The sequence below is a fragment of the Podospora pseudocomata genome, assembly GCF_035222375.1.
Source record: "Podospora pseudocomata strain CBS 415.72m chromosome 1 map unlocalized CBS415.72m_1, whole genome shotgun sequence".
In the NCBI taxonomy this organism is placed as follows: domain Eukaryota; kingdom Fungi; phylum Ascomycota; class Sordariomycetes; order Sordariales; family Podosporaceae; genus Podospora; species Podospora pseudocomata.
The window spans coordinates 4,286,449-4,311,573 of record NW_026946363.1 but is presented as its reverse complement, the minus strand read 5'-3'; the positions used below and the strand labels follow the sequence as shown (position 1 = coordinate 4,311,573).

Sequence of the window (25,125 nt, the reverse complement as noted above, 5' to 3'; positions counted from 1 at the left end):
TACTGGAGTGAAGTACCTTATAGGTACTGTAGACAGATAGTATAGTGGGTAACCTCGTATATTGTATTGCTAGCCAATTGTAATCCACCTGAATAGACTCTGTAATAGGGTTCGTACTCGACCTCTATCATATACCCACCGATCGATGCGCAGCGTCTCGCACACCAGAGCGAACAGATGAGCCAGAGTCCGATCTGGCTGACCCCGATTTTGGTGCGTTCGGCGAAAAACCGACTCACGCCTATACAAATTCCATCTCGAAACGGCACCCCTCCAACCAAAGTGCGGGTCATCGTAAGATATTGGCCTGGCCAGTATTATAGGCCTATTGTGGCGAACCACTGATCAGAACCTCTGAAAGGGATACACAATTGAAGGCTTCTTCTGAGTAATGGTTCGGTGCAGCTAAACAATGCACAGCAAGATTGTCTCAATGTAAACACAAGATACCATGAATACAGGTCGTTCCCCTCGGTCTGTCGGTCCACCCCTGATTGGCTGTCTCCCACCGTTCACGTGCTTTTTGTTGGGGGTAATGCTTTCTGTTGGTCATGGTCGTGACATAACATGATTAGCCGTGTTTTGTATAGGACGCTAGCATGTTTTCCCTAGCCACCCTCCATTTTTTAACAACTTCCACCTAAAGGCCCCCTGCAACGCTAACAACAATTACCGTGGAATAGGTGTACGCTCCAGAAACAGCTCTCGCATGGTCTACCTCTAGTGTAGCCTGGTCTCAGGTGGATTCAGCCATTGCTCGCCCTGCTCAGGGCTTTGCTCATCCACTCTCAGGAGATCTCCACTTCTGCTCAGGTTAAAGCAACGAGTGCTCAGGTCCAAGAACGGAAATGGAAATTGTCCATGTCCAGATCCCGATATTGTTGGTGCTGTTATATCAACCAGAGGGCAGGGCAGCTATATTCATTACCAAGAGACTGGATGCCAGTCAATGGGACTACAAGGTTTCAGGAGACTGGTGCAAGGTATGGTTTCTAAGTATTGAAGGAGGGGTGGAGAAAGAGGTGAAAGAAGAGGTGAAAGAAGAGGTGAAAGAAGGAGGAAAGGGAGGAGCGAAGGTAGAAGTGAAGGAAGGCGGAAAGAAAGGCGTGAAGAAAGGCGTGAAGAAAGGCGTGAAGAAAGGCGTGAAGAAAGGCCTGAAGAAAGGCGTGAAGAAAGGCGTGAAGAAAGGCGTGAAGAAAGGCGTGAAGAAAGGCGTGAAGAAAGGGGTCTGGAAATCCGGTCGATATGCAATCCTCCTACCAACAAGGCCCTCCCGAGGAGTCTGTTCGAACAACCCAGACCAACCTACCCGGTAGTCCTTGCAGGGAACTTCAGCTTATACCACCACCCACTGTGGGATTTATACGACCGATACAAACCCGATTTGGAAGCTCTTCTACAACTGGAAACACACTGGGACCTGGATCTAGTAGCCCCCCCGAGACACGATAAACCGGGAACACCAAGGTTGTTGTAATGGTATCAAGGTAATATATTGCAACTAGCTAGGCCACTCTACGACTACACTGAACTTGGACAAGAAAAGAAAAAGAGAAAGAGAAGTTTTGATAACATGAGCCTCTGATATGGCTGCGTTGGCCAGTGCGTGGTGATAGAGGGTTCTGGAGTAGTGGTCTGTGTGTGTGTTCTGGGAATAGCTTCATTAGGGCCGAGGGTTCAGGGCTCAGCCCGTTGCAGTTGTGACGGACCCCTGATCGGCACCTCTGAAAGGGATACTGGGTTGAAGGCTGCTTCTGAATAACGGTTCGGTGTAGCCAAAAGGTACACAACAAAGATCACTAATTGTCTCTCGTAAGTGCTTGGTCCTTGAGAACTCACAATGTGAATTGCATACTGCAGAACTATCTAAAAGCTAGCTAGTTCCTCCGTATATATAGACTATAGTTTTTCTGGATCATTTCCAAGCCGCAATAATCCCATCTCCAGATTGCTGGATGATTGACAGAACTCATGATCCCTTCCCCATTGGTTGCCTTTTACCCATCTGGTTGCTCTGCTTGTAACCGTGTGCCTTATCACGTGACCGTCCAGACCAGGATAAGTCTGAAAACGGCAAAACATTCCCTCGACCGGAAAGAACACCAACGCAGGTCGGTAGCACATCCTTTCACCACAACACCATCCGTCCTTTTTGGGGCGCCTGCCCTCAACACCTGCTGTTTGCTTGCAGTCGTAGAGCGCATACAGTCCAGGAAGCGGTCGGCTGTCCCATCAATGGGTGACATCCTCGCTGATGTAAAATCCCTTGTTGTGTTCCCCGGGTAATTCGCCGTTGTTAGCAGCCATTCAACGATTACGGATTATTGAACATACCTGGGTCTGGTCGATGTTGTTGAAAGATTTCCCTTGTTTCTTCCTCTGTAACTCGACGCCGTTCCAGCATGAGGGCGAGAATCCAAACTTCCTAGCCTTCATATCACAGACTTTAAACCCTTAAACCTACCAAGCATCCTAGTTACCAGAGTGCAGCATAACCGCAATCTCCCTGAGAGACTCCCAGAAAATCTCTGGTGTGCCTCTCATGACGCCCCAAAAGCGCCTGTTGTCTGGGTCTGCCAGGGAAGCTTCCGCTCTATCCTGTGGTAGATCGAAAGGCAGCTGTCCGTCAGGACCACGACAAGCCAAGCTCCGGCCAAGGATCTCTATGTGTCTATCTTGGGGGACGTTGGGTTGAGTTGACATAGGACTCAGAGTTGTGGGGACGGCGCAGAAGGTGTCTGATGCCCAGGGCCTAGGGGATGGCACTGGATAGAACCAACCACATTGAGCCTTCCAATCATGCAAAGAAAGACTTAGCACCTCAAGAACAGTAACAAGGCCACTTGCATAACCAACCCTTCGTCCTCTTCTCTTCCTTTACCCTTAGCATGCTTCCCCCAAAGAGCCAGCTCGTGCGTTAATAAGCTCTCTTCCTGTGGTTTCATCCGAATATAGGTGAATATTCTGGCTCGAAGTCATGGAATGATTTCACACCCCCAGCCCATTTACACAAGTTTGTGAGGGCCCGTTCGATGTCGATGCCTCGGGCGATAGTAGGGGCAGGGGCATCCCGTGGAGACTCGGCAGCGACTAACATGATTCTCTCTGGCACGTAGGGTCGACTGACTGTTGCGGGGTGCTCTATTATGGTTCTGCAAATGGGTGATGAGGAGCTTTTGGTGATGGATGCTACGAATAGGGAGCCGGAGTGGGATAATTTTAAAAGAAGGATGAGGTGAGGATAAGTGTGCAGAGTGTTGACAAGAAACAAAATGACTGATTTGTATGCTTGAGCGAGGTGTTCACAAACAGGGATGCGAAAGGAATTTTGCATGTGAAGGAAACTTTGTTTTTTTATGAACCCTCTATCTTGTCACTTCACTGAGTCTGCTCAGCTGTCGAGTAAAACTGCCTAGTGTGAGCTGCCATAACAGGAGCCCACCCACGGCATAGCCCGATGAATCTGTGTCCACCGCCATCCTCCTTTCTGGGTCCCACTGGACGAGTACTGGCGCGCTGATCAGAAGTGTCTTAAGTGTCTTGAACGCTTTTTCGCACTGAGGAGTTCAACTGAAAGAAACCCCTTTTTTAGTCAAAGCCGTCAGCGGTAGAGCTCTCTCCGAGAACTTGCGTATAATGCTTGGTAGTGGTTCGAAAAACCGATAAAGCTCTGTACTCCTTTGACTGAACAAGGGCGTTACCACTGTTTTATTTTCTTAACGAGTAACCTAGCTACGATTCAAATATAACTTGGCCAGGACTATAAGACCCCAGCCACTTAACTATAAGGAATCCTAACAAAACCCATTATATCCACTACCCTTAACTTCATGTACGCTCGCCAGCCCTTCTACGCTAAGGGTTACACTATTTGGAAAAACGAATAGAACTATCTTAGACAGTCTATCGATTCGAAGGCCACAGTTTACCCGCCTAATCTTTCTAACCTTTACCTAGTTTAAGAAGGAATAACACGCTGCGGTCAAACTCAATAACTAATTCTTGCGCCTCTTCCACGTTATTAGAATACTGCATCAGAGTGCAACTGCCAGGACCAGATATGGTTTGGCCATTCCGGGGGGCATCTGGGCTTTATGTCGGCTACAAAGACAAGGTTATCCCACCCGCCTATTGCACCGAGAAGTGGAACAAACACCTCAAGCCTAGGTTATAGACCAATATCTTGAGTTTCAAAAGAATATTATTAAGAAATCGACGAGATGGCGTTAACCCCCTGGCATATCTATCGAGTTGCGCATATCAGGATATGCAACTAAGCTAAAGACGCACGTTCAGCTGTTTTCCCGGTAAAAAGTGATTCAGAGAGATCCAAAGATGACAGGAGAGCAGAGAATCAATCTGGAGAAGCGATCCACTGTGAAAAGCTCGCTGCTCAAGGCGGACCAGATATCCAAATTTCCATCTGTTGTGTGGGTAGCCACAACTGGCTCCACAGGAAGCTTGGGCCAACCTGGGCTGGTTTGTTTAGAACTTGCAGGATTTCTCAGTGCTCTTTTCCATAGTTACTACAACAATCAACAGTTTATTACCAACACCATCTCTTCGAATCAGCAAACTTACCGGAGTGATTGCGCCGGAGGTGGGGACTGACGCCAAAGATGTGACTGATGCCAGCTGCATCCAATCATAAACCGGCCGAGAGCTGTTGGCGCGATCTGCACATCTGGAACACATTCCACCCAGTTTGACACCGCGGTGTGGGCGTGTCTGGATTCTCTAATCTGTAACGGTTGAGACGGGCCAAGCCTGTCCGTCCACGAACCGTTTAGCGGCACGCTTTCTTCCACATTTTGAAGTAAACAATATACCCTTTTGGGAGTCGCCCATCCTCGCGGTCATGCTACATAATCGCCAGACCAGTACTCAGGTGGGTGACCACTGGGGAATACCTGGTGTTGTATGTTTTTTAATCTTTTTTGACAATCATACATAATAAATACTCTGATTCTATCTCCAAATGTTTTCCTCCATCTTTTTTGGACGGTTATAAGAGGCTTAAAGGGGTGTGTTGTGGTGGCTGTGGCTTGTCTGGTTGGTCAACCGGTTGCGATTCCAGTCAAGAATTTAAGTACAATGTTATCTTCCGGGATGTTTACGGAATAACTTCAGGGGATGTTGAAAGTGTCAACAACAAACATGCCTGAACATGACCTTCTTTTGGGCAGAAAAGAGGAGTGGAATTCACGAGGGGGGTTTATCGATTTGAGCAGGGTGCAGGGTGGAGAACTGGAATCCGTGATGAGGGGGGTTATTGATTGAACTCCTGATGATCAGGGAAGAGCCACGGCATAAGCAAGTAGCCTAAAGGATGTCGTGGAAAGTTGATGCGCACGGAAGTGCCGTATATTCTTGATCTACCGTGGTCATGTAAGATGTTTCAGTTGTCAAGAACGCCGCTGACAGGTCGGGTGAAGGGAAGAGGTTGATTTCATATGCTTGTGAGAATGAGCGCTTGCTGGTTTTATGTGTGGGACCCTGTTAGTCGTGTGTGTTTTGTACGATCCTATTTATCCTACTGGCGCGCATGTTGAAAAGTACAGAAACGCTCCAATGCGGGTACTTAGATTCTACGAGAGCGAGTGCAGCTATTAGCCGGTTGCTACCTACATTGTCGACTAACCATGCCTGATTCGGCAACTTGGGAACGACAGATGTCCGTTGCTAGTGAGCTACGGAAGATTTCAGCAATGACAAAAATACTTTATAAACAAATCGCCGTCCTGGAGGATGAGCTGGCATAACGGTTGGCTGTGTTGCTGGACTAGATACAAGACGTGTCCAAGGTGAAATTTGAATTCTGTGACCATGAGGTTCTTCGCTTCCACCATTGTTGCTGGCCTTGCTGCCACTGCGGCCGGTCAAAAGGTCAAAGTTAGTAAGTGGAACCTACCAACCTTATACACTGTCTGGTTGTTAGGAGCAGTAAACTGATACTTCCAAAAGTGCTACTCGGTGACTCCATCACTGAGATCAGCTGCTGGAGACCTCTAGTATGGACTCAACTCACCTCCGCCGGGCTGGCAAACAACGTCGACTTTGTCGGGAGCATGAGCAATCTCCAGGGAAAGTGCTCAAGGCCGGCAGGCTTTGACCCCAACCACGAAGGCCACTCAGGCTGGCAAGCGTACGACATTGCGAGGAACAACATCGCCGGCTGGGTCCAGAGCACCAAGCCTGATATTGTCCAGTTCATGCTCGGCACCAACGACGTCAACATCGGCAAGCGGAACGTGCAGAGCATCTTGGATTCGTACACGACCATGCTCAATGCTATGCGGGCTGCGAATCCGAAGGTGAAGGTTATTGTAAGTCGTGACATATGCTTCCCCAGGGTCAAGAGCCGGTTGTACTTACATTATATCGTTGTAGATCGACAAGCTCATCCCAACAAGCTGGAGTGACGCAACGATCGAGGCCGTCAACAATGCCATCCCTGGCTGGGCACAGCAACACACCACATCTCAATCCCCCATCGTCGTCGCGGATTGCTCACGGGCTGCCGGGTTCACCAACAACATGCTCGAGGGTGATGGTGTCCACCCTAACAGCCAGGGTGATCAGTTCATCGCGAGACAAGTCGGTCCCAAGCTGATCCAGTTCATCAACGACGTCCAAGGTGGATCTGGCAACCCAACCCCCACCAACGCCGTGCCAACGCCGACATCGACACCTGCGACAACTTTGGTTACCAGCACGGCGAGCTCCCCTCAGCCGACAGGCGGAAACTGCGCTGCGTTATATGGGCAATGCGGAGGTCAGGGTTTCAACGGGCCGACATGCTGCTCGCAGGGTACTTGCAGGGCCTCTAACCAATGGTACTCGCAGTGCTTGTAAGGATAGTTTGTTGAGAAAAGAGGGAGGGGAGCGAGTACGCTAGCTATATTTCACTGTCTTCGGCCTCTTCATGCTCTTGAGATAGTTAAATACGTACCTTTTCATCTTTATCTCTTCTTCATACTCTTTGTCCACCACAGTGATAGGATGAACTTGATGCTCCAGTAGAACATAACGTCCACGTAGAATACGCTGTCCCAGGGAAGGCCCACTTAGTAGCCGGACTGGGTCCTTCCGCCCCATGGCTCCTGCCGGGCATGAGCCTCAATATATCAACTCCAAGGCAGGCAGGACCGAGAAGTCATCATTTTGGTGGAGCCCTGGGGGAAGGGTCATCATGTCTGATACGGACCTTCCGATCGAGGCCTGAACCTCATGCTCCCGCACCACATTGCTTTGCTGTGGTCCCCTGCCTGCAAGAGTGCCTTGTGTCAGGAGAGTGAGGTGTGACACATTCAAGAAAGGTACGTCTCACGAGGTTCTAGAACTTTGTCTCCTGTGCCTTTGAGTCTGGACCTGTGTGGCCATGGCCTCTGATAAGATGGTAGGCCATCCTTTCACGACCACGAGTATGCACAATCTTTTTCGCAATGTCTAGCCTAGGTGGCACGACATGCCAAAGCCCGCCTGCGGGCAGCAAGGTATGTTCTGTTTTCTGGGTAACGCGTAAACCCGACCGAGAAGAACTCTCGCAGATTAGGCTGCCTCTGACTTGTCGAGAAATGATATATGCACTTATACCTAGGAAAAAGCCACCCACCTACATCTACGATTGTCAATGTCGAAAACACAACAATGGCATCCGAGTATCAGTCAATCATGACCGACATCACGGAGGAAAAAGTGGAACGGGGGGAGGTTAAGAAGAGGCCTCTGAAGTTTCCGTGGGTTGGAATCGCATGGCGCTTCACGGGCTCTCTGTTCTGCTTTATTTTCATCATCGTCATGCTCTGGGGGTACGAACGCATGGGCGTCCTCAGTTCCTGGGACCGTCGAGGTTTCAACACGCTGAACATTCTCTTGTCGGCCTTTGTGAGTTTAGCGCTGGGTTCGTTGCTGACGCTCCTGGGCCACACGCTCCGTTGGCATCTCCTGCAAAGAGAGGCAGCAACTCCAGGGAACGTTGATCTCATTCTGGGAATTGGCGAACCGACCGGCTCTCTCAGGCTTCTTTGGGGCCACACTTGGCGTGGCAAGGGGTGGACCAAAACAACGATTATTGTGCTGCTCTACTTCATTGCCTCGATTCTTGCTCGAATCAGCGTCGCCGGTCTGGGCTTGACATTCGAGTTGAACGAGGAGGCCGGGGTCGATTACCCGGTCATGATGACGGATTGGAGAGATCCGGGATGGATAACAGAACCCGATCCCCGAGAGACCCTGCGCAGGTTTGTCGACTTTGCTTCGGCTGGGCTGGAAACATCCCCTTTATCCCTGAACAAGTCGGATCCGGCATCATGGACTACTGAGAATGTCGACGGGCTGGGTGTGAATCGAACAGTGGACGGCCGCACGCTCACTTACACCTTCTCCCTCAATGAGTATCGCGGTCTGGAAGTTGAATCCAATAAAGACCATGTCGTTCACAGCTCGTCGAGCAGCATCGTCCGGAACTTTTATAATGGCACGGTTTACCAGGATGGGAAGAGCGTGGGAGAAATCACAGGTAAATTTGATTCCCTTGAGCGTCAATCAATTAAAGTCTCCTTGCTAACTGGTATGGTGGCCGAATTTAGCTACAAACATGGAACAAATCCCACGTGATGATCCCGAGTACTTGCAGATACTCTCCGGACTTCTTTTACATTTTCGAACGTCGTTTGTCGATTACATCTGGACTGCTGGTATCAACGAGGAGACAATCGGTCAGAATACGTCAGGGTGCATGACGACTTGTAAGTATTCCCCCCTTTCTCTGAACCTTGCACGGATCATTGACGTTGGATGAGACATGTACCCAAATAGACATATACAGGGAAGATCACCTAAGCTGGAAGGCTTTCAACAAACGCAACGCCAGCTATTTCGGATGCACATCCTGCCTCTCCACTTCTTCTACGCACTCTGAATCGTCATCCGAGCCTCGGGCTGGCTTGTCTCCGGCCGTCTTCTCGGAACTCATCCCATCGTCCAACTCGTCCTTTGCAACCTACATACTTCTCGGCATGGGAACATACGAACGCATCAACCAGTACATGGACCCTGTCAACCTATTCACTCGCATTTATTCAGCCATGGACAAACAGACCCACCTTGTCAACTATGCTGGTCATGGCTTGCCCTCAATAAAGAGGATGTCTGACTGGTATCTGAGACCGGTACCCATCGCGGAAGAGGTCTATGTCGCCCACTTGGCTGCAAGGTTACCCATCTTGGGATTCGTCGGTGCCCAGAGACAATTACCAAAGATCACGAAGGAGAAGGGGGCGTCCGAGAAGCCGTTTATTCGGACGGTGCTGCAGGTAAAGTGGAGGAGAGCCATGACCGTCATGATTGCTATTAATGCTTCGGCTGTGTTTGTCATTTTGGCGGTTTATTTGGCATGCAGGAAGGTGATGATTCCCAATAAGGGGCGAGATAGCCCCCTGCTGACGGCGAGGTTCTTGAATGAGTTTATTGCTGGCAGTTGGGGGAAGACTACGGGTGTGGACACCATGAGGGAGATTGCGAAGAGGACGAAGAATGTCAGGTTGAGGTATGAGACTAGGGGGGGTGAGTTGGGGATTTGGCCTGTTGGTGGTGAGGAAAGTCGTGTACTTCCTACCTCTGCTCCTTAGTCTACTTCAACTGGTGCAATTAGCTTGAAGTCTGTTAGAAGGGCGAAGTTCCGCAGGGGGTAATCAAGATTTGATCTGGACGAGAAAGAACGGAGTGGATGACAATGAAGAGTCTTGTCCCACAGGCTCGTTTTGGACATGGCAAGAATCATGGATAATTAATACGTAATAATATTTTTTGGGGGGTTTTCATGCTCAATTTTGGCTTTTCACAGTGGGCAAGGCCAGTGTGAAACCTGTCTTGCGTCGGCTCCCGCCTTTTTTTTGTCTTTTTTTTTTTCCTTTTTTTAGGCGTTAGACTCATTTTTTTTATATACATGAACGACAGATCTACTATCACTGTCTGTAATTGTGTCCTTTGCATCCCAACCTCCCTCTACTCTCCCACACATGGAAAAGAGCCAGCAGATCAAGACTCAGAACTCGAGAATTTGCCCAACTCTCGGCGTTTATGGAGGGCTGAAAGTCGTGTCTCCAACTACAACGTCACATCATCTTTCTTTCTCTTCTTGTGTCCCACAAAAAAACAGAAAGTCTTTTGAACCTGGGAGCCTCTCAAGCTTCAGGTTGTCACAGATTGACGTCTGGTTCAAGTCTCCCCATGTTTGAACAGACAACCAGACAACCCCCCATGTTTACCCCCCAGCGTCAGCGGATTCACAATACACCTCAGGCACATGCCGAATCTTTCGACTCAAGGCTTGGCTCTTCCGGTGAAAAGTGTGAATCAAACGCCTCGCTATGAGGTGGGGGGGTTACCTGTCCCTCCCTGCACACAACAAAAGTATGCAAGAAAGGATGTGGCCCTTCCAGCGAAAAGCTTTTTCCCAAGGACGGAGTGAAACACTTGTTGATCCAACGCTACAACACGGCTAACTGCAACCGCCTCATGGAGCGAGACCACGCCTTGGTCAAAAGACGCTATCTGCAAGCTCTTCCGGCGGGAGTCTGCAACGCGGAGCATGGCTTCCTTGCTACAACGTTGTTCTTTTCTCTCTTTTGAAAGAAGAAGAGGGAAAAAAAAACAACGGAGCTAGGGGTGGTAAAACGCTCAACGCGGCTCTCTCACAAAGGGGGCTCAACTCACTTGCTTGCTCAACGACTCGTGTGAGAATCGGAACATGGAAAATGGGGAACACCAGCCTTGAGAGAAAGAAATTCTTGCCGGGCATCCCGCGGGGAATGGGCAGCAAGAAACGCGGAACGGTGGCTCGACGCTTGGGACTCGTTCATCTCATCTCATCATATGATGACGGGATGGGTGATGAGCGGGTGGTGGGTGTTGACAAGGATAAGTCGATTTGGCGAGTGAGGCGATGAACCGAAAAAAGATTGTTGTCCTTGGTGGCAAGCGGAGCGCGATACGGTCGAATACCGTATAGGTACCATGTTCTATGCTATCGACACTTTGGGGTGTGGTGAATGTGTGTGGTCAATTGATGAAAAATGGTTGTGTCGACTAGTTCGGCCCGGACCGGAGTCCGGAGCTTTGGTCGAGGTTCCGGGTAGGTGACGACCGGAACGCATTCGTCGTGGGAACCCCTCAGCGGAACTGAGAACGTTGTCTTGCTCGAAGTCGTCCGATAATCGCTATTTTGTCGTCGAATTGGAAAAATCATGAATGCAAAAATGCTGGGCCTGCCTGGAAAATCTGATGATGATGTGTGCAAGGTCGTCATGGCGGGTTTTGCATATGAAATGTCCGAATGAGACTGGTCGTCATTTGATGATGGTGGGAAAACAGGAAGGGAGACAATGACGATGATTGACGGGGTGTGACTGAGCGGATGAATAAGGCGTCCCTCCCCCCTCATAACTGGGAGGAGGGTGAAGGGAAAAGGGGAGAGATCGTGAAAAATGAGGGTGGTGGTTGTGGTTTAAATAAATCGCCATCGCAAGAGACGTTGTGTGTCGCAGCGAGTCAAATCCTCAGCCCATTTTCCACACTCGGAGGTTTCACTCATCCGCTCCTCCCCCAGAACTCACAACGCTCGGTGCATTTTACATGATCTGATGAGCAACATCCCGAAACATTCCACCGCCAAACTCACAATAGAATCATTCGATTTATCCTACCCCCCACCTTTCAATCATGGCATCGCCATCAAACAAAAAAGAACCCGTCCTCGTCCAGTGGATCCTAGACACCCGCCCCTGGTACCCCGAAGCCACCCAAACCAAACAACTCGAGACTCATGTAAGTCCATTCACTCACCCCAACTGTTTCATCCCATCTTACTAACCCCCCCTCCCAGGCCTCCCGAGCATTATCCCTCCTCCCAGAGTCAGAACGCGCCTCGGTCCTCCGCTACTTCCACGTCCGCGACGCCAAAATGTCCCTCGCCTCCCACCTCCTCAAGCACTACGCCATCACCAAGCTCACCCCCACCCCCTGGTCCGCCACAACCATAACCCGCAACTCCAAAACAAAACCCGTCTACCTCGACCCCTCCACCGGCCAAGAGCCCGTCTCCTTCAACGTGACCCACCAAGCCGGCCTCGTCGCACTCGTCGCCGTGGCCAACTATCACTCGGGACAAGCAGACACAGGCGTAGACGTAGTCTGCACCTCTGAACGCCGCGACCGCGACCACAAGCTGATCCTCACCGACCCCGCCGGCTGGCCCGGCTTCGTGGACATGCACGCCGACGTCTTCGGCCCGGGCGAGGTCACCTACCTCAAGTACCGTGTCCTCTCCGCCGTGCCAGGTTTGGTATCCGGTTCTAAGCCAGAGGACCTCATCGACGGGAAGCTCCGCGCGTTTTATGCGCTCTGGGCGTTGAGGGAGGCTTACATCAAGCTCACGGGCGAGGCTCTCCTGGCCGAGTGGCTGCGGGAGCTGGAGTTTGTCACTTTCCGCCCTCCAAGACCAACAGAGGCGTGGGAGGTCCCCGCTAGGGAGGATGATGATGATGATGTCGACATAGATACCGCGCAAGTGATCAGGAAGTTTGATATCAGGTTCTGGGGGGAAAAGGTTGAGGATGTGAAAATGTGTTTGAGGTCTATTGGGCCGGATTACATGATTGCCACTGCCGTGAGGACGCCTGATCGCAAAGAGGATGCCCTGGGGTGGGAGCTGGGCCCGTATGAGTTCCTGGAATTGGACGAACTGCTTGATTTTGCAGAGGCGAATAGGTAGTGTCGCGTGAATGAAGGAATGAATCATGACTTGGTGAACACACTCGATGCATCGCTTCTAGGGACTAAAACTGCCATCTTACGAAACACTCGCTATGCATAACCCGCCCTAATCTGTAATAGCAATGCCCCAATAGTTCCAATTCCGAGACGGTCCCCGCTCGGGTCCTTCGTAAACCCCCTAGGTTGCTTTTATGACCTTTGACGCTATCCGCGGCGCGGAGATAGAGAAGTGAAAGACATCATAGCTCTCTGAGTCATCCTTCTTGTCGACCTCCCCAGCCTTCTTCTTGACCTCCCCGTCCTTCTTCTCCATAACCTTCGATTCTCCCGCAACATCGACAACCACATCCTCCGTGTCAAGGCTCCCATCCTCAGTATACCCCCACACATCCTTCAACTCACCTCTCGCCAAAGCAGTCAGCCACAACGCTCCGGTAACGCCAGGCACCAGATAGAGCAGCGCCGGCTGACCATGTCTAAAAACCAACAACATTGTCAACGTGACCAGCATACCCGCGGTGTACCCAACCATAGAGGCATAAAAGTAGGGTTTCGGAAAGGCGGTGGCAGCCCGGACCGAGGTAGCCTCCTTGACAGGAAACAAACCACCAAATTGGGTGCACCAAAGTCTGTTGCCCCACTGTCCCCTGGGATCAACAAACGGAGCCTTGACCCGACGTTCGCAAGTCTCAGTAGTAGTAACCGATTTTGTTCCATCCTCCGCCAGGGTCTCCGAAACCAGCTCGACAGGTTCGAGCTTGATCTGCTTCTGGTAGAATTGGTAGAGGTCAAAGCGAAGTGCAAGTCCCATAAGCATGCCGGGGACGACGATGTCGCCGAGACCGAGCATGCTGACGCTCTTGTTGTTCTCGAAGACCAGCTTGATTGGGGCGTCGAGCTTTGTTGCGACTGTGATCATGTAGGGACTTCGGATGGTGTTAGCTTGTGACAGCCAAGATCTCGGAAGAAGAAAAATGACTTACGTATAGAACACCATGACAATATCATAAACAAAAAGCCCCCACAAAACCATAGTCCCGATCCCGAACGAGGTTGGCGACAAAAGCATAAACGTAGCGTAGCACATCCCCGCACTCATAATGTTGGACAAAATGTTCCAGCCAAGATAGTGGTACGCCGCAGCAAAGGGTATCGAAACCATGAACCCAAGCAAGTCGTTGAGCTTGATGTTGAACTTGACAAAGACCAAGCCATGCATCGCAAACTTGACAGTCCATTCCTCAGTGAAAAGATGCCGTACCAGCCAGAGGACATCCCCAGCTTTTTTTGATTGCGCCAGAATAGACAGGAAGCCAGGAAGGGGAGACGTCCGGTCTCGGACAACCTTGTTCTGACCAGTGGCCTTGTCGACAACATACTGATGGTGCTTGTACGAGTCGATGTGATACACTGTCCCCTTGCCATCAACCCAGGTAGACGGGAATACCAAACTCGTCAGAACATCCAGCGAATCTCCGGCCAGCCGGCCCAAACTCGCAACGGCCATGATGGACAGGTAAGCCCTCATGAACTTGTTCAAGATGTCAGGGTCCTGAAGCCACTCGATGAGGTAGTACAAGCTGATCAGAAGGATACCGGCCAAGATGGGAAACATGATGGCGTCTGAAGCAGCGAGCCCTTCGGCGAATTTGTCTTCTTTAGGCTGCTTCTGGCCTTTCTTCGTCTTGATGGGTGCCGCTGAGGGCGGTCGTCGAAGTGAGCCATGAGCGCCTAGCCAAATGATGCATAGCGCGCTGATCACAACAGAGAGATATTCTGGTCTCAGTAGCAGTATTAAAGCAAAGGCGGTTGGTTCTGGGGCCTGGGTGGTGGTTGTGTTGCTGAGGCCATCTGTCAATTCGGAAGTGGTGTTCTCTAAAGACATCTTGAGAGATGGGCAGGCCTCAAGGGCCAAGTGATGCGGGGTCCGAAAGTGACCCGATAACTCTGCGCTCGACAATTTCCCCGCGAAAACTGTTGAAAATATGGTTGTAAGTGTAGAGTGATACAAGTTCTGGTGGTATGAGCTATCACAAATGCGTTGTTGTTCTCTTGGAACCCTTCATCCGGCGAGGGGAGGTGGTCGGTACGTACCTTGCTGCCGCTGTAGTAAACGGCCGAGCAGGCAGCTGTAGCCCTGCAAGTGGGGTGCCATATCCCTGGAAAAAGCCCAATTTAGCGCAGTGAAGCTCCCTGCATTCAGCGGCTCTTCGCTGGCAACTTCCGCGCTTTCGACCCGAACAACTGCGTCACACAAGCACCTTGATAACCAGGCACCGTCGCTTTACCTGATCTGCGACCTGGACAGCCTCACCTGAACATCAACAACATGGCATCCGAACCAATGTCAATAGGCAGCTCAGCCCAAGATCCCCCTCCAGTGCCCGACGCGACCTCGCAGGAGCCAAAGTACGGCGGCCACACACGTTTCGAGCTAGAATTGGAGGTCAGCAAACACATTCCCCATTCACCAGGCTTGCTTCGCGTTTGGCTGACACTCGACAGTTTGTCCAAGCCCTAGGGAACCCAGAATATGTTAACTACCTGGCCTCCCGGAAATTCCTCCAAAATCCCGCCTTTGTTGCGTACCTCGATTACTTGCAATACTGGACGCGCCCGCCATATCTCCAGTATATCACATATCCTACTTCGTGTCTGAAGATGCTAGAGCTTCTTCAAGTCGAGCGCTTCAGAAAGGATATCCTGTCGCCGAACTTGACGCATGCGCTGGTTACCGAGGGAATGAAGGCTGCGGTGGAGTGGCATCGCGAGTCGTTGAGCTGAGGGAGACCGCGGAAGCAGGAAAACGAAAGAGACGGCACAACCATCGTCGCGCTGTGCCCATGAGAGCACATATAGCGGCGGAGTTGTATGTACACGTGCGCGCTGAGGAATGCCGCCTGAGATGACGGCGCACGCTGAGAAGAAGGACAACCCGGCAGCAGGGTGGTGCGACATTGATAGACACGTGGGCAAGGATGTATATTTTCCAGACGCGGTCTCCTTGATGAGAGGCAGGCACATCTCCCGTTGATATATCCAACATAAACGCCAACCACCAGATAATGAATAATCAAGATACCCCCATAACCAGAACTCCATGCAATGCTTCCTTCTCCAGTGAACCTTTTGCTCTCTCACATCCCCATCCACCCTAAGAAATCAGTTTTCTCTCCAGTTCTTCCCGCAGGTCAAGCACTACCGCACTGTCAGCCATGATTCTCATCTTTCACTTCAGGCGAAAACCTACCCTGTAGAATGTCGTCATGGGCTCATCAGCAGAGCGAATTTGCACCTGGAAGAAAGCTGCCTCCCCGCCCGAGCACTCAGCGGACGAGCACTGCACTTTTTGCTTTTGCGCGTTGGCCCAGGCATCAGGGCCGCCGAAGAGATCTTCCTTTTCGACCTTGGGGAAGACCTTGCGGGAGTAGTAGGGCTTCTCGATGGCGTGCTGGTAGGGGCAGGTGCGGCATTCTACGCGGTTGCCACCTGTGTCCATCCGGGAGAGGATGAGCATGTTCGCGCAGTAGGGGCAGACTTTTGGTGGCTGGTTAGCTTATGATGTCGTTCGTATATACAGGATAAAAGTATCCAAACTTACAGAGGATTGGCATTTTGACGGTTTTTTGGGTGTTTTTTTTTTTAATTCGCGGACTCTTGTTTGTGAAAGAGTGAGATACTGAATGTGATGTGTTGCTGAAGAAATTGTTTTATGGTTTTAAGTTTTTGAGATGGTTGTGGTTGAGTTTGAGTTGTGAGTCGTCGGCAGCCCAGGAGCTTGTCACAAAAAAAATTGTCTGGGGTGAGCCACCACCCCGCTGGTAACATCAAGTTGACGGACCCAACCATGCAACGCCGACATAGTATATAGTTTGATTGTAGGAGCTACAGTTTAGATGCTCATCTCATGCTCCCCCCAAAAAACATGATCTTGACTATTGAGCAAAACTTGAGCTTCTGCGGCATGGCATGCTAAGAGCACCCTTACCAGACGCTACTTCGAGGGCTTTGTCTTCTAAGCCCCATGTCACTTTCCCAAGGCAAATCAAAGGCTGCACAGCAAATGGGTCTGGAATTGCTTCTTGGCAAACACTCTCTTATTACCAGTGATATCTCTCTCATCCAAATATGTTCAAAGTGAAACCTCAACGTGAGGTCCGCTGATAACGATAAGCGCTCCAACCCCGCCAACCCGAACCCTCGGTTCTGCAGGGATCACCCCTTATCGCCCAAACCGGCCTTATCGGAGACTGCTGGCGTCGCTGGGGACCTTGCGGGGTGCTGGGAATTAGGAGTGTGAGGTGGTGCACACTGCCACCTCCTGACCGTAATCTAATAAGGCACACAGCTTCTTGACAGCCGCGCGGTTGGTTGGTTCAGCCTTCTTCCTCAAATATTTTTGGACTCGATTTCACTCTCGAAAACAGAGAGCAACCTCCTGTCTTGACGGTGTGTTGTCTTGGTCAACTCCTTCGTCCCTACCATCGGTTCCATAGCTTCCAACCCGAGCTTCCGTACACCCTCACATACATATAAACCGTTTGGAACCATGGCACCCCCCAAAGAAGAAGAATCCCACGAGGTATCACTTCCCCCTACCCCCCCTTCTCCCGCCCCCCTTCGATCACTAACCCCCCTCCAGGGCGCCTCAACAGCCGAACTCCTCATCGCCTCCTGCCGCTCCAACAACCCCACCCTCCTCCTCTCCCTCCTCCCCCAAGACGACGAAGACGCCGCCGCCGCCCTCCTAAACAACACGACAACCGTAATGGGCAACCACCTCTACCACGAGGCCGCCTCCCGGGGCCACTACGAAATAATCGACACCCTCCTCGACCAGCCCGGCTTCGAGTGCGACCCCGTCAACCGCCTCGAGGGTGACACCCCCCTGCACACGGCCATCCGCTGGATCAACTCAGAGCCCCCCGAGCAGCGCGAGTTCGGCAACGCCCTGGTCGAGATGATGCTCGAGGCCGGGTCGAACCCGAGGATCAAGAACAAGGGCGGGCTGACAGCGCTGCAGCTGGTAGATCCAAGAAATGAAGGACTCAGAGAGCTGATCAGAAAGCACGAGTACGCCAGCCTGAATCAGGGTGACTTTGTCGACGTCGGGGATGTCAAGGGGGGTGGTAAGCTGGTGCAGCAGCAGCAGCAGGAGGAGGAGGAGGAGGAGAGCGATGATGACGCGGAATTCAGTGGGAGTGACGACGAGGAGAGGGCAGAGTGGGAGAGGAGGAGGAAGGAGAAGAGAAAGTAAAATGCTGGGTGGAGTCGAGGGTACAGTACAGTGTGTTGCATGGGTAATGTGTGTTGATTTTACAACAGCGAAGCATCGTTGGGGCATTTTTTCTGTTGTTGATGGTTTCTCTTGAGAGGCATAGATCTGTGGCGATAAATACAAAAAAAATGTATTCAATCATGCTCCTACCGGGGGCAAGTCTGATAACTCTTTGTTCCAGTTTATTGATCAATACCCGGTATCTATAGTCGAAGATCATCTATTCACAACCCATCAAATCAACCAAGCTAAACATACACAGGTCTTACATACAGCAACACTCTACCAGCCAAAGCTGAATCCAAACCCGCCTACACCATCTATTCTAGCAGCATCGAGGGAAAAAAACAGGGTATCAAACTTGTCATCAGCCATCGTGATCATCATCATCATCATCATCATCATCATCATCATCATCATCAAAACACCACCCCCCCAACAATCACAACCAACATCCCCCCCAAAACCAACCCCCATCCCACTCCCTTCACCTGCCTTCCCGCCCCCGCCCTCACAGGATTGACACTCTCAATATAACTCTTATTCCCGACCTTCTCCCTAACCCTCTCAACAACCCCCTGGTCAGGATGCCAACCCCCACTCGCCAAGCTCCTCAGCTCCTTCCCAAAAACCTCCAGTATGTTCGTGCTCCTCCCCACAGGACAAAACCTCACCTCCCACCCTCCCCCCGCCGGAACGATAAAGGTGCTCGTCCGGTCGTCGAACGCGTACGAGTACGCGTCCGGGCAGACACTCTTCGCCATCTCGCTGTACAAGCTCGGCCGGCAAACCTCCGGCCCGTTGAACTCCCCCGTGCAGCAGTCCTGCGGCGCCTGCGTCTTGGAGCACGCGCTCAGGCACGGGTCAAAAACCGGACGCTCAATCTTGTCGTCTGGGTAAGGGTAAATCCCGCTGCCCGGCTTGGAGGGGGGGTACTTTTGCAGGTCCCACGGGCACCACCTAGCCACCGTGGGGTTGGTCTGTACAGTCTCTAGAGGGATCGGAAACGAGGCGTTGGTGAAGAAGGTTCCCGTACTAGCTGGTTCCGCGAGGTAGCCCGAAGAGGCGATGCAGGCCGCGTTGGTCAGGTTGGGGGGGATCCAGGACGTGTTCTTGGCGGGTATGTATATGATGGCGAGGGGGATGTTGTAGCCGTCGACGAGGGAAATGTCGTAAAAGGTTTGCTTGCCTTCCATGCCGCCTATGAGGTTGAACTCGGCTAGGGTTACCGGGACGGCGCCCTGGATTCTGTTGAGGAAAAGAGGCACAGGAAGGGGAGGAAAGAAAACTTACAGTAAACTGACAGTCCAACTGAGCAAAACAATCACCTGTCAGACACGCCGCCCCGGCACCATTGACGCCATTGAGGTTGCTCGGCCCCGTACCATCGGCATTGAACGAGCAATTCGTCCTCCCCCACACTCTCCCCTGCCAGTCAGGACTGACATACATTTGTCTCGAGGCTCCCGGTCCGAGTTCAAACCCGCCTGTTCCCGGTCCGATGCCGTTCTGGGTTGCAATGCCGGGCCAGATAGTCTCGGCACAGTTGTTGGTGACAAGCAAAGGGATGGGGGTTAGGTTGTTGTGGTCAAGCTCTGTGACTTGGGCGGATGATGATGTGATGGATGCGCTGCCAGTGGCGAGTGTGTTATTGATTGCTGTTGGACCTGGTCCAGAAAGGTTTGCAGGACCGCCGTAGACTGTTACTGTGACGGTCTCAGCGGAGGCATTCCCGCCCAAGAGAGCCAGGGGTGCCAGAACGAGTCTCTTTAGGCGCTGACCGCGGTGCCTTTCCTTGTGTGGGGGCGGTGGTGCTGGGTTAATAACACTTGTGGCTCCGTTCGTCTTGACTGGTCTAGTAGCTGCCATCGTGACGCCGCCTTGTTTCTGCCGACAGCATGCCTTTCCTCCAGCAACCGTTTGAGCCATCTTGATTTAGTGTTTCTCTCCCTAGGACAGCCTTCTTGATAATGGAGCAATAGGTAGTAAGGACAGCCGGTATGTACTGATGCGTCTAGAAGAACTCTAGACAGAAGGGAGGCCGAATAGGAAGTACACTAGGTTAAGAAAAACAACAGGAAGCCAGCACGCTTTTCGGTCGAGGAAAGAGATAGAAAGAGAGAGAGAGAGAGAGAGACAGACAGAGGTTTGAGTAAAGGAGATTCAGGTTGTTCGCAAATTCCAAGAAAAAAACAAGGAGTGTCGTGGGCCGATCGACTGTCAAGCCAGATGCAAAAAGGAGGGAGAGGAGACGACAAGCGAGATCATCTTGGCTCGCCGCGCTGGCTGCCACGACCAAGGTGCCATCCTGCCATTGGGAAGCAGAACCTGACTGGTCTTGCCATCAAAATCTCGCCAGAGCTTGTGATATCAGGGGCAACATGGAAGGAATGGGTGTGGTCCAAAGTTAAGGGTGGGAGGTCCCGCAGGAACGATTGGTCGGCGGGCGCAGGTCGTCTAAGTGAGGTGTCGTGGTGTTGCACGGATGACCCCTGTGGGTAGCGGCAACCGCTTGCCTTGGTTCAAGCAACTCTCCAGCCCTATGCGTGCCCCAGAATGCTTGCTTGCATGTCTCCACCTGTAGCTGCCGACGTCATCGCTCACTCGAGGGCAATGTGAGGCCTCGCAGGAAACATCGTCAAATCCAAGCTGGTGGGAACAAAAAGGGTCATTACTAAAGTTGATCGTGTTATCTATCATAACCCAGGACAAAACAGCAGACACAACTGCCATGCTCCATTCTTCTGAATCCCGCTATGAAGCCCAAAGTCTCTTTCCTGCGTCGTGCCCATGTTGAGTGTTATCTGCCTGAATCGAACGACCCGGTGTTTGCAGGACTTCCCCATCTCATGTTTCGAGTCGTTCCTACTATTTCAACTCCAATCCAAATTATCTGACAACCACTTCTTCCTCTTCATTCCAACATGTTTCCTGTCCTAAATCTACCCTCTACCACCTCAACCTCGCAAATTCCGTTGCCAACTATGCGAAAAAAGCACGCCCATTTTACTTCAGAGAGGTATCATTGTTGAGATCCGATGCAATGTGAAAACTAAAAAGCAGCAACTCCGTCAAGACTTCCAACATTTACCTGAACCTAGCGCGGCACCGGCCCATGACTTCGCCCTGGCACACAAGCTCGGCACTGAATTCTGAACCGTCCAGGGTGAGGTAAATGTCAAAGTAGACACGGTAGAATGTGCCTTGTGGCGTGTCCATTCTTTCGAAATCCTTCTCCAAGTTCTTGCGTGACAAGTCCGAGGTGAGCGTGACAACCTCCTTGATTCCTGCCGAAGTGGTTAATATGATATCATCTCATCAGTCAGGCTGGCAGTCAACTTACTAGGATCCTTGGTATACTCTGGGCAGACATCGTCGTCGCAGGCATACAGGATATCTTCGTACATGAGAGTGGCGCCAGGGGCGACCTGTCGGAAAAAGGACACCTTGACGGGCTCGCCAATCTTGACCTTTTGGCCCTTTTGCACAAAGATCTGTCTGGTAAACTTGCAGCGGTCCTTGCCATCGAGCGAGGGAACACGGTACGCCTCGGGATGGTATCCCTCCTTGAATGGTTGCAAAGTGGCCATCAAGTAGTGACGGCGGGCAACACGGTGTGTGATGACTCTCTCGGTGATACCAGCTGTGACGGCACCCTTGACGATAGCGGCGACGGAATCCATGGGCCGGACAACCTTGGACTGGAACTGAGGTGGAACATGCAGCTTGATCTGTTGGAAGAGGTACTCGGAAGCACCGAAGCCACCGACAACCAAGATGTTTTGGAGGGTGCGGTTTTGCGCCTGAATGGCAATGATCTGGTTGCGGACGAGTTCCAGAATGCGGTTAACAACGGGCTCGAAGCATTGCAGGATCTCCTCGTTAGTGAAAGTCATGTAACCCTCTTCGATGCCGGCCTCTGGGAACTCGGCCTCGATACCAACATCAACAGCCCACTTCTGGCCGTTATTCCGGAAATCAGCCTTGATGCGGTTCTCAAAGTCCATGATGCACTTGGCATAGACACGGCCAGCCGTCTTGGAGCCGTCAGGTAGCTTCATCTTCCGGATCTTGGTGCGGAGGATGTTGCTGAAGTTGCGGTTGAGGGCAGTCGAACCACAAGAGTCACCGGAACCAGCCGTGCATTCGGCTACTGTGAAGGGGTTCTCATCTTCGACTTCGTAGGCGATCAAATCGACGGTACCACCACCGCAATCGACAATCAGGACGGCGTCGTGCACCTTGAGGTTCAGGAGACCAGTCTTGGAACAGAACAGAGCAGCAGCTTCGGGCTCGCTGACCAGGGTAAGGCGGTTGTCGTTCTCGTCCCGAAGGAAGCCGGCCTGGATAGCAGCCGCTCTCGTGGCAGCCTTGCCTGCGTCGTTCCAAATGGCAGGCACTGTCAGGTAGTAACGGATATTCCTCTCCTCACGGTTGAACACCTCACCCAGAGTCTTCTGGAGGGCCGCTCTCATGGCCTGGCGGAGCTTGAAAAGATAATCGGCGGCCACATCAATCTCCGACTTTCCCGGCGGGAGGGGAGGGAGGTTGATGGGGTCGATATACGTGTTGCCTGAGAGCATCAGCTGCAGCTTGAACCATTCTACCTTCTGAACACCCGGCTTGGGGTATCCTGTTGGAGCGAGGGCATCGGCAATATCGGGACCCCAGCCCACAACCTTTTGGTACTGATCATAGTACAGCACTGTGGGAATCTGGGATGGAGTTAGTGCCTGAACCGTATGCACGCAGGGTCGCCGCCATCAGGGTTCTGGGATGCAAAGCCCACAGACCTTTTGCTTGGTGTACGAGCCAGCACCAGGCCACTCTGTAATGATGTCTTCCTTCGCCTCATTGTTGGTGGCGAACGCAAAGGCCACGCCAGAGAACGTGGTGCCCTGATCATTGCCAGCCTCGTCAGTACAGTTATTCAATGGATCTCGTTCACAGTGTCATCGGTTCAACCTACAAAGTCGATGCCAACAATCAGCTGAGCCTTACTCCGGCTGTTTCCTTCCACTTCGGCAGCCACGTTGCGCTGGTAAGGGGCGACAGGGCCGGTAGGCTGCGGCGGCGGGGGAGGGTAGCCTGTTGGGTTGCCATATCCTGGCGGCGGAGGAGGGCCACCCATCACGGGGGGTGGGTACCCAGCGACCGGAGGAGCGCCGGTGTTGATGGGCGGAGGACCACCGACCATTTGCGAGGGCGGGGTGCGAGCCGGGCCTTGGTTGGCGAGGGGGCTGGTGCGACCGACGGGACCGGGAGGGCCGGGAGGATAGTTCTGCGGAGTGTAGCTGGGTGGTCGTGGACCAGGACCTGGATGATTCATTGGGAGACTCTGCTGAGAAGAGTTGGAGGCAATCGACGGGGCACCCGGGCGCGACGGAAACAGCGTCGGTATTTGAGGGGCTCCCAGAGGCGGGGTCTGGGTCTGGGGTACGTGTGGGCTGGCTCTCCCGTTCTGCCCGTTCTGCTGTGGAGGGCCGCTCGATTTTCGCTTACCGAAGCCTGGAAAGCCTTTGAAGCGGGAGTTCGTAGAACTCATAAGGGGAAGGTCGGGGAAATTTAGTATTAAAAGAATGAGGAGAGGAGCAAGGGCAAAGGAGGGGGTGAGAGTGAGCGAGGGTGGGCTGTGTGCGCGCGGCGGGTTGCGGGTTACGGGCTGCTGGAGGGCTGGACAAGAGAGACCTGGCCGCGAGCTGAATCGGGAAAACGGCGGATGGGTAGGAGCGGGAAAATTAGGTGCCTCGCAACCGGGGGGCAAGACACAGTCAGGTTGCAGCGGGTGGGTTCGTTCTTGGTTTTGCAGATGAGTGAGTGAAGAGATGGGGATGGCCGCTGGTTTGAGCCTCGCGCAGCTAGCTTGCTTGATGGACTTGAGAGACGGAGAGACTATGATCGTGTGGAATCAAGTTGCTTGGTGAGCCAGGGGCAACTGTTGAGAGGCCGAAGGAACGAGATGTGCTGGTTTGGGTAGTCTGTGGCTGATGACCGCCGGTTCTCTCTCTTGCATGGATGCCCAGCACAGTTCACCGCACTAGACAATAGGGGAGCTAGTGTAGGGGTGGTGTGTAAGGCTGAGCAACGGTACTGTACGGTGCTTGAGCGACAAAGCGACGGGAGCACTCTCGTGCCTTTCGTGTCTTTGCTGTCGGGTGGTGTTTCGGGAGACTTGAGTAAGCAAACGGTGGTTTACAAGAAGAGTATAACCCCGGCGACGGCGATGAGAGCGTTTACGGAATGCTTGTGGTGAAGCCCACTTCTCTACGCATGTATGTCAGAAGCGGTCGAGTCGAGCTTTTGGCAAGCACATCATTTATTAAAATGCTGTCACTCCCGCCTCGTGCTTCCTTCTCCCAGGCGTCCAATTACGTGCTCCCATCTGCCACTAGGACTCGCCAAGAGCGGAAGGAACTCGATAAGCCCCACCACCTCTTCAAGGACGACAAGGAGTTTATCTTTAAACTCAGCATCGAAGAGACGAAACTCCCATGGTGATGTTCTAGAGCGTGTTAATTATCCGCCCAGTCTGGCGTTTTCGCCAAAAAATGAGAGTCCTGGTGGCCGTACCCGGGCAGCACTATTCAGAAGACCCGATAGCTCTGCTGACCTGCAGAAGGCTCGCCGCAATTGAGGATGGATGGATGTGTCAAAATGGTCGACAGGGGTGACATGGGTTGGACTTGAGGAACGAGGGGTTAAACATGGCGGCAGAACAGCGGGGTCAGCACCAGCAACTTGGATGAGACCGTGGATCTCTTACGAATGCCGATCTCTTCATGTTGAGCCAACAGACAGACCTACGGCAGGCTTCACGGTGAATAGGGTCGGTAGCTTGCATCTCTGCTGCAGAGGGGCTATGCTCTCCGACCAAGCAATCTGGAAATATTCGCATCTCTTGCCAGGTCTTCGTGGAGAGCGCACCACAAGTGATGCTGTGCTTGGTGGGGTGTTCCGTGACGAGACGGCATGCCCAACACCACCCCAAGCTTATACCTCTCTCGCTGCTCTATTCCGTATCTCCTTCCTTGTGCCCGATGGAACGTTTCAGTCGTCGAGGCCGACCAGAG

At 52.2% G+C, this 25,125-nt stretch overlaps 11 protein-coding genes across 11 annotated transcripts; 5 read left to right on the top strand and 6 right to left on the bottom strand.

Annotated features, from left to right (window-relative positions):
* Nucleotides 1–2,472: 2,472 nt before the first annotated feature.
* On the bottom strand, nucleotides 2,473–2,945 carry QC762_0014380 (uncharacterized protein; the record flags this gene model as incomplete). The annotated part of the gene is made up of 2 exons (XM_062882987.1): nucleotides 2,473–2,752; nucleotides 2,818–2,945. The coding sequence occupies 2 exons, from the start codon at nucleotides 2,943–2,945 to the stop codon at nucleotides 2,473–2,475; spliced, it is 408 nt and encodes a 135-aa protein (XP_062748962.1).
* Nucleotides 2,946–5,740: 2,795 nt separating this feature from the next.
* QC762_115210 (uncharacterized protein) lies at nucleotides 5,741–7,031 on the top strand. Its single transcript, XM_062885941.1, has 3 exons — nucleotides 5,741–5,896; nucleotides 5,965–6,326; nucleotides 6,391–7,031. The coding sequence occupies exons 1-3, from the start codon at nucleotides 5,827–5,829 to the stop codon at nucleotides 6,853–6,855; spliced, it is 897 nt and encodes a 298-aa protein (XP_062748961.1). The 5' UTR covers nucleotides 5,741–5,826; the 3' UTR covers nucleotides 6,856–7,031.
* Nucleotides 7,032–7,403: 372 nt separating this feature from the next.
* On the top strand, nucleotides 7,404–9,818 carry QC762_115200 (uncharacterized protein). Its single transcript, XM_062885940.1, has 3 exons — nucleotides 7,404–8,521; nucleotides 8,592–8,750; nucleotides 8,821–9,818. Exons 1-3 carry the CDS (start codon nucleotides 7,585–7,587, stop codon nucleotides 9,630–9,632), a joined length of 1,908 nt encoding a protein of 635 aa, XP_062748960.1. The 5' UTR covers nucleotides 7,404–7,584; the 3' UTR covers nucleotides 9,633–9,818.
* A 1,389-nt stretch (nucleotides 9,819–11,207) lies between these two features.
* QC762_115190 (uncharacterized protein) lies at nucleotides 11,208–12,793 on the top strand. The gene is made up of 2 exons (XM_062885939.1): nucleotides 11,208–11,829; nucleotides 11,888–12,793. Exons 1-2 carry the CDS (start codon nucleotides 11,725–11,727, stop codon nucleotides 12,773–12,775), a joined length of 993 nt encoding a protein of 330 aa, XP_062748959.1. The 5' UTR covers nucleotides 11,208–11,724; the 3' UTR covers nucleotides 12,776–12,793.
* Nucleotides 12,794–12,941: 148 nt separating this feature from the next.
* On the bottom strand, nucleotides 12,942–14,886 carry QC762_115180 (uncharacterized protein). Its single transcript, XM_062885938.1, has 2 exons — nucleotides 13,761–14,886; nucleotides 12,942–13,703 (listed from the first exon to the last, which is right to left on the bottom strand). Exons 1-2 carry the CDS (start codon nucleotides 14,660–14,662, stop codon nucleotides 12,956–12,958), a joined length of 1,650 nt encoding a protein of 549 aa, XP_062748958.1. The 5' UTR covers nucleotides 14,663–14,886; the 3' UTR covers nucleotides 12,942–12,955.
* soh1 (Mediator of RNA polymerase II transcription subunit 31) lies at nucleotides 14,874–15,878 on the top strand. The gene is made up of 2 exons (XM_062885937.1): nucleotides 14,874–15,223; nucleotides 15,283–15,878. The coding sequence occupies exons 1-2, from the start codon at nucleotides 15,107–15,109 to the stop codon at nucleotides 15,559–15,561; spliced, it is 396 nt and encodes a 131-aa protein (XP_062748957.1). The 5' UTR covers nucleotides 14,874–15,106; the 3' UTR covers nucleotides 15,562–15,878.
* Nucleotides 15,743–16,852, bottom strand: RPC11 (RNA polymerase III C11 subunit). Its single transcript, XM_062885936.1, has 3 exons — nucleotides 16,379–16,852; nucleotides 16,028–16,314; nucleotides 15,743–15,975 (listed from the first exon to the last, which is right to left on the bottom strand). The coding sequence occupies exons 1-3, from the start codon at nucleotides 16,389–16,391 to the stop codon at nucleotides 15,940–15,942; spliced, it is 336 nt and encodes a 111-aa protein (XP_062748956.1). The 5' UTR covers nucleotides 16,392–16,852; the 3' UTR covers nucleotides 15,743–15,939.
* Nucleotides 16,853–16,890: 38 nt separating this feature from the next.
* On the top strand, nucleotides 16,891–18,242 carry QC762_115150 (uncharacterized protein). Its single transcript, XM_062885935.1, has 2 exons — nucleotides 16,891–17,359; nucleotides 17,420–18,242. The coding sequence occupies exons 1-2, from the start codon at nucleotides 17,327–17,329 to the stop codon at nucleotides 18,032–18,034; spliced, it is 648 nt and encodes a 215-aa protein (XP_062748955.1). The 5' UTR covers nucleotides 16,891–17,326; the 3' UTR covers nucleotides 18,035–18,242.
* Nucleotides 18,243–18,474: 232 nt separating this feature from the next.
* QC762_115140 (uncharacterized protein) lies at nucleotides 18,475–19,984 on the bottom strand (the record flags this gene model as incomplete). The annotated part of the gene is made up of 2 exons (XM_062885934.1): nucleotides 18,475–19,296; nucleotides 19,349–19,984. The coding sequence occupies 2 exons, from the start codon at nucleotides 19,982–19,984 to the stop codon at nucleotides 18,475–18,477; spliced, it is 1,458 nt and encodes a 485-aa protein (XP_062748954.1).
* Nucleotides 19,985–21,142: 1,158 nt separating this feature from the next.
* Nucleotides 21,143–23,600, bottom strand: QC762_115130 (uncharacterized protein; the record flags this gene model as incomplete). The annotated part of the gene is made up of 4 exons (XM_062885933.1): nucleotides 21,143–21,342; nucleotides 21,399–22,770; nucleotides 22,849–22,968; nucleotides 23,025–23,600. The coding sequence occupies 4 exons, from the start codon at nucleotides 23,598–23,600 to the stop codon at nucleotides 21,143–21,145; spliced, it is 2,268 nt and encodes a 755-aa protein (XP_062748953.1).
* Nucleotides 23,601–24,385: 785 nt separating this feature from the next.
* QC762_0014280 (uncharacterized protein) lies at nucleotides 24,386–24,896 on the bottom strand (the record flags this gene model as incomplete). The annotated part of the gene is made up of 2 exons (XM_062882985.1): nucleotides 24,386–24,557; nucleotides 24,856–24,896. 2 exons carry the CDS (start codon nucleotides 24,894–24,896, stop codon nucleotides 24,386–24,388), a joined length of 213 nt encoding a protein of 70 aa, XP_062748952.1.
* Nucleotides 24,897–25,125: the final 229 nt, after the last annotated feature.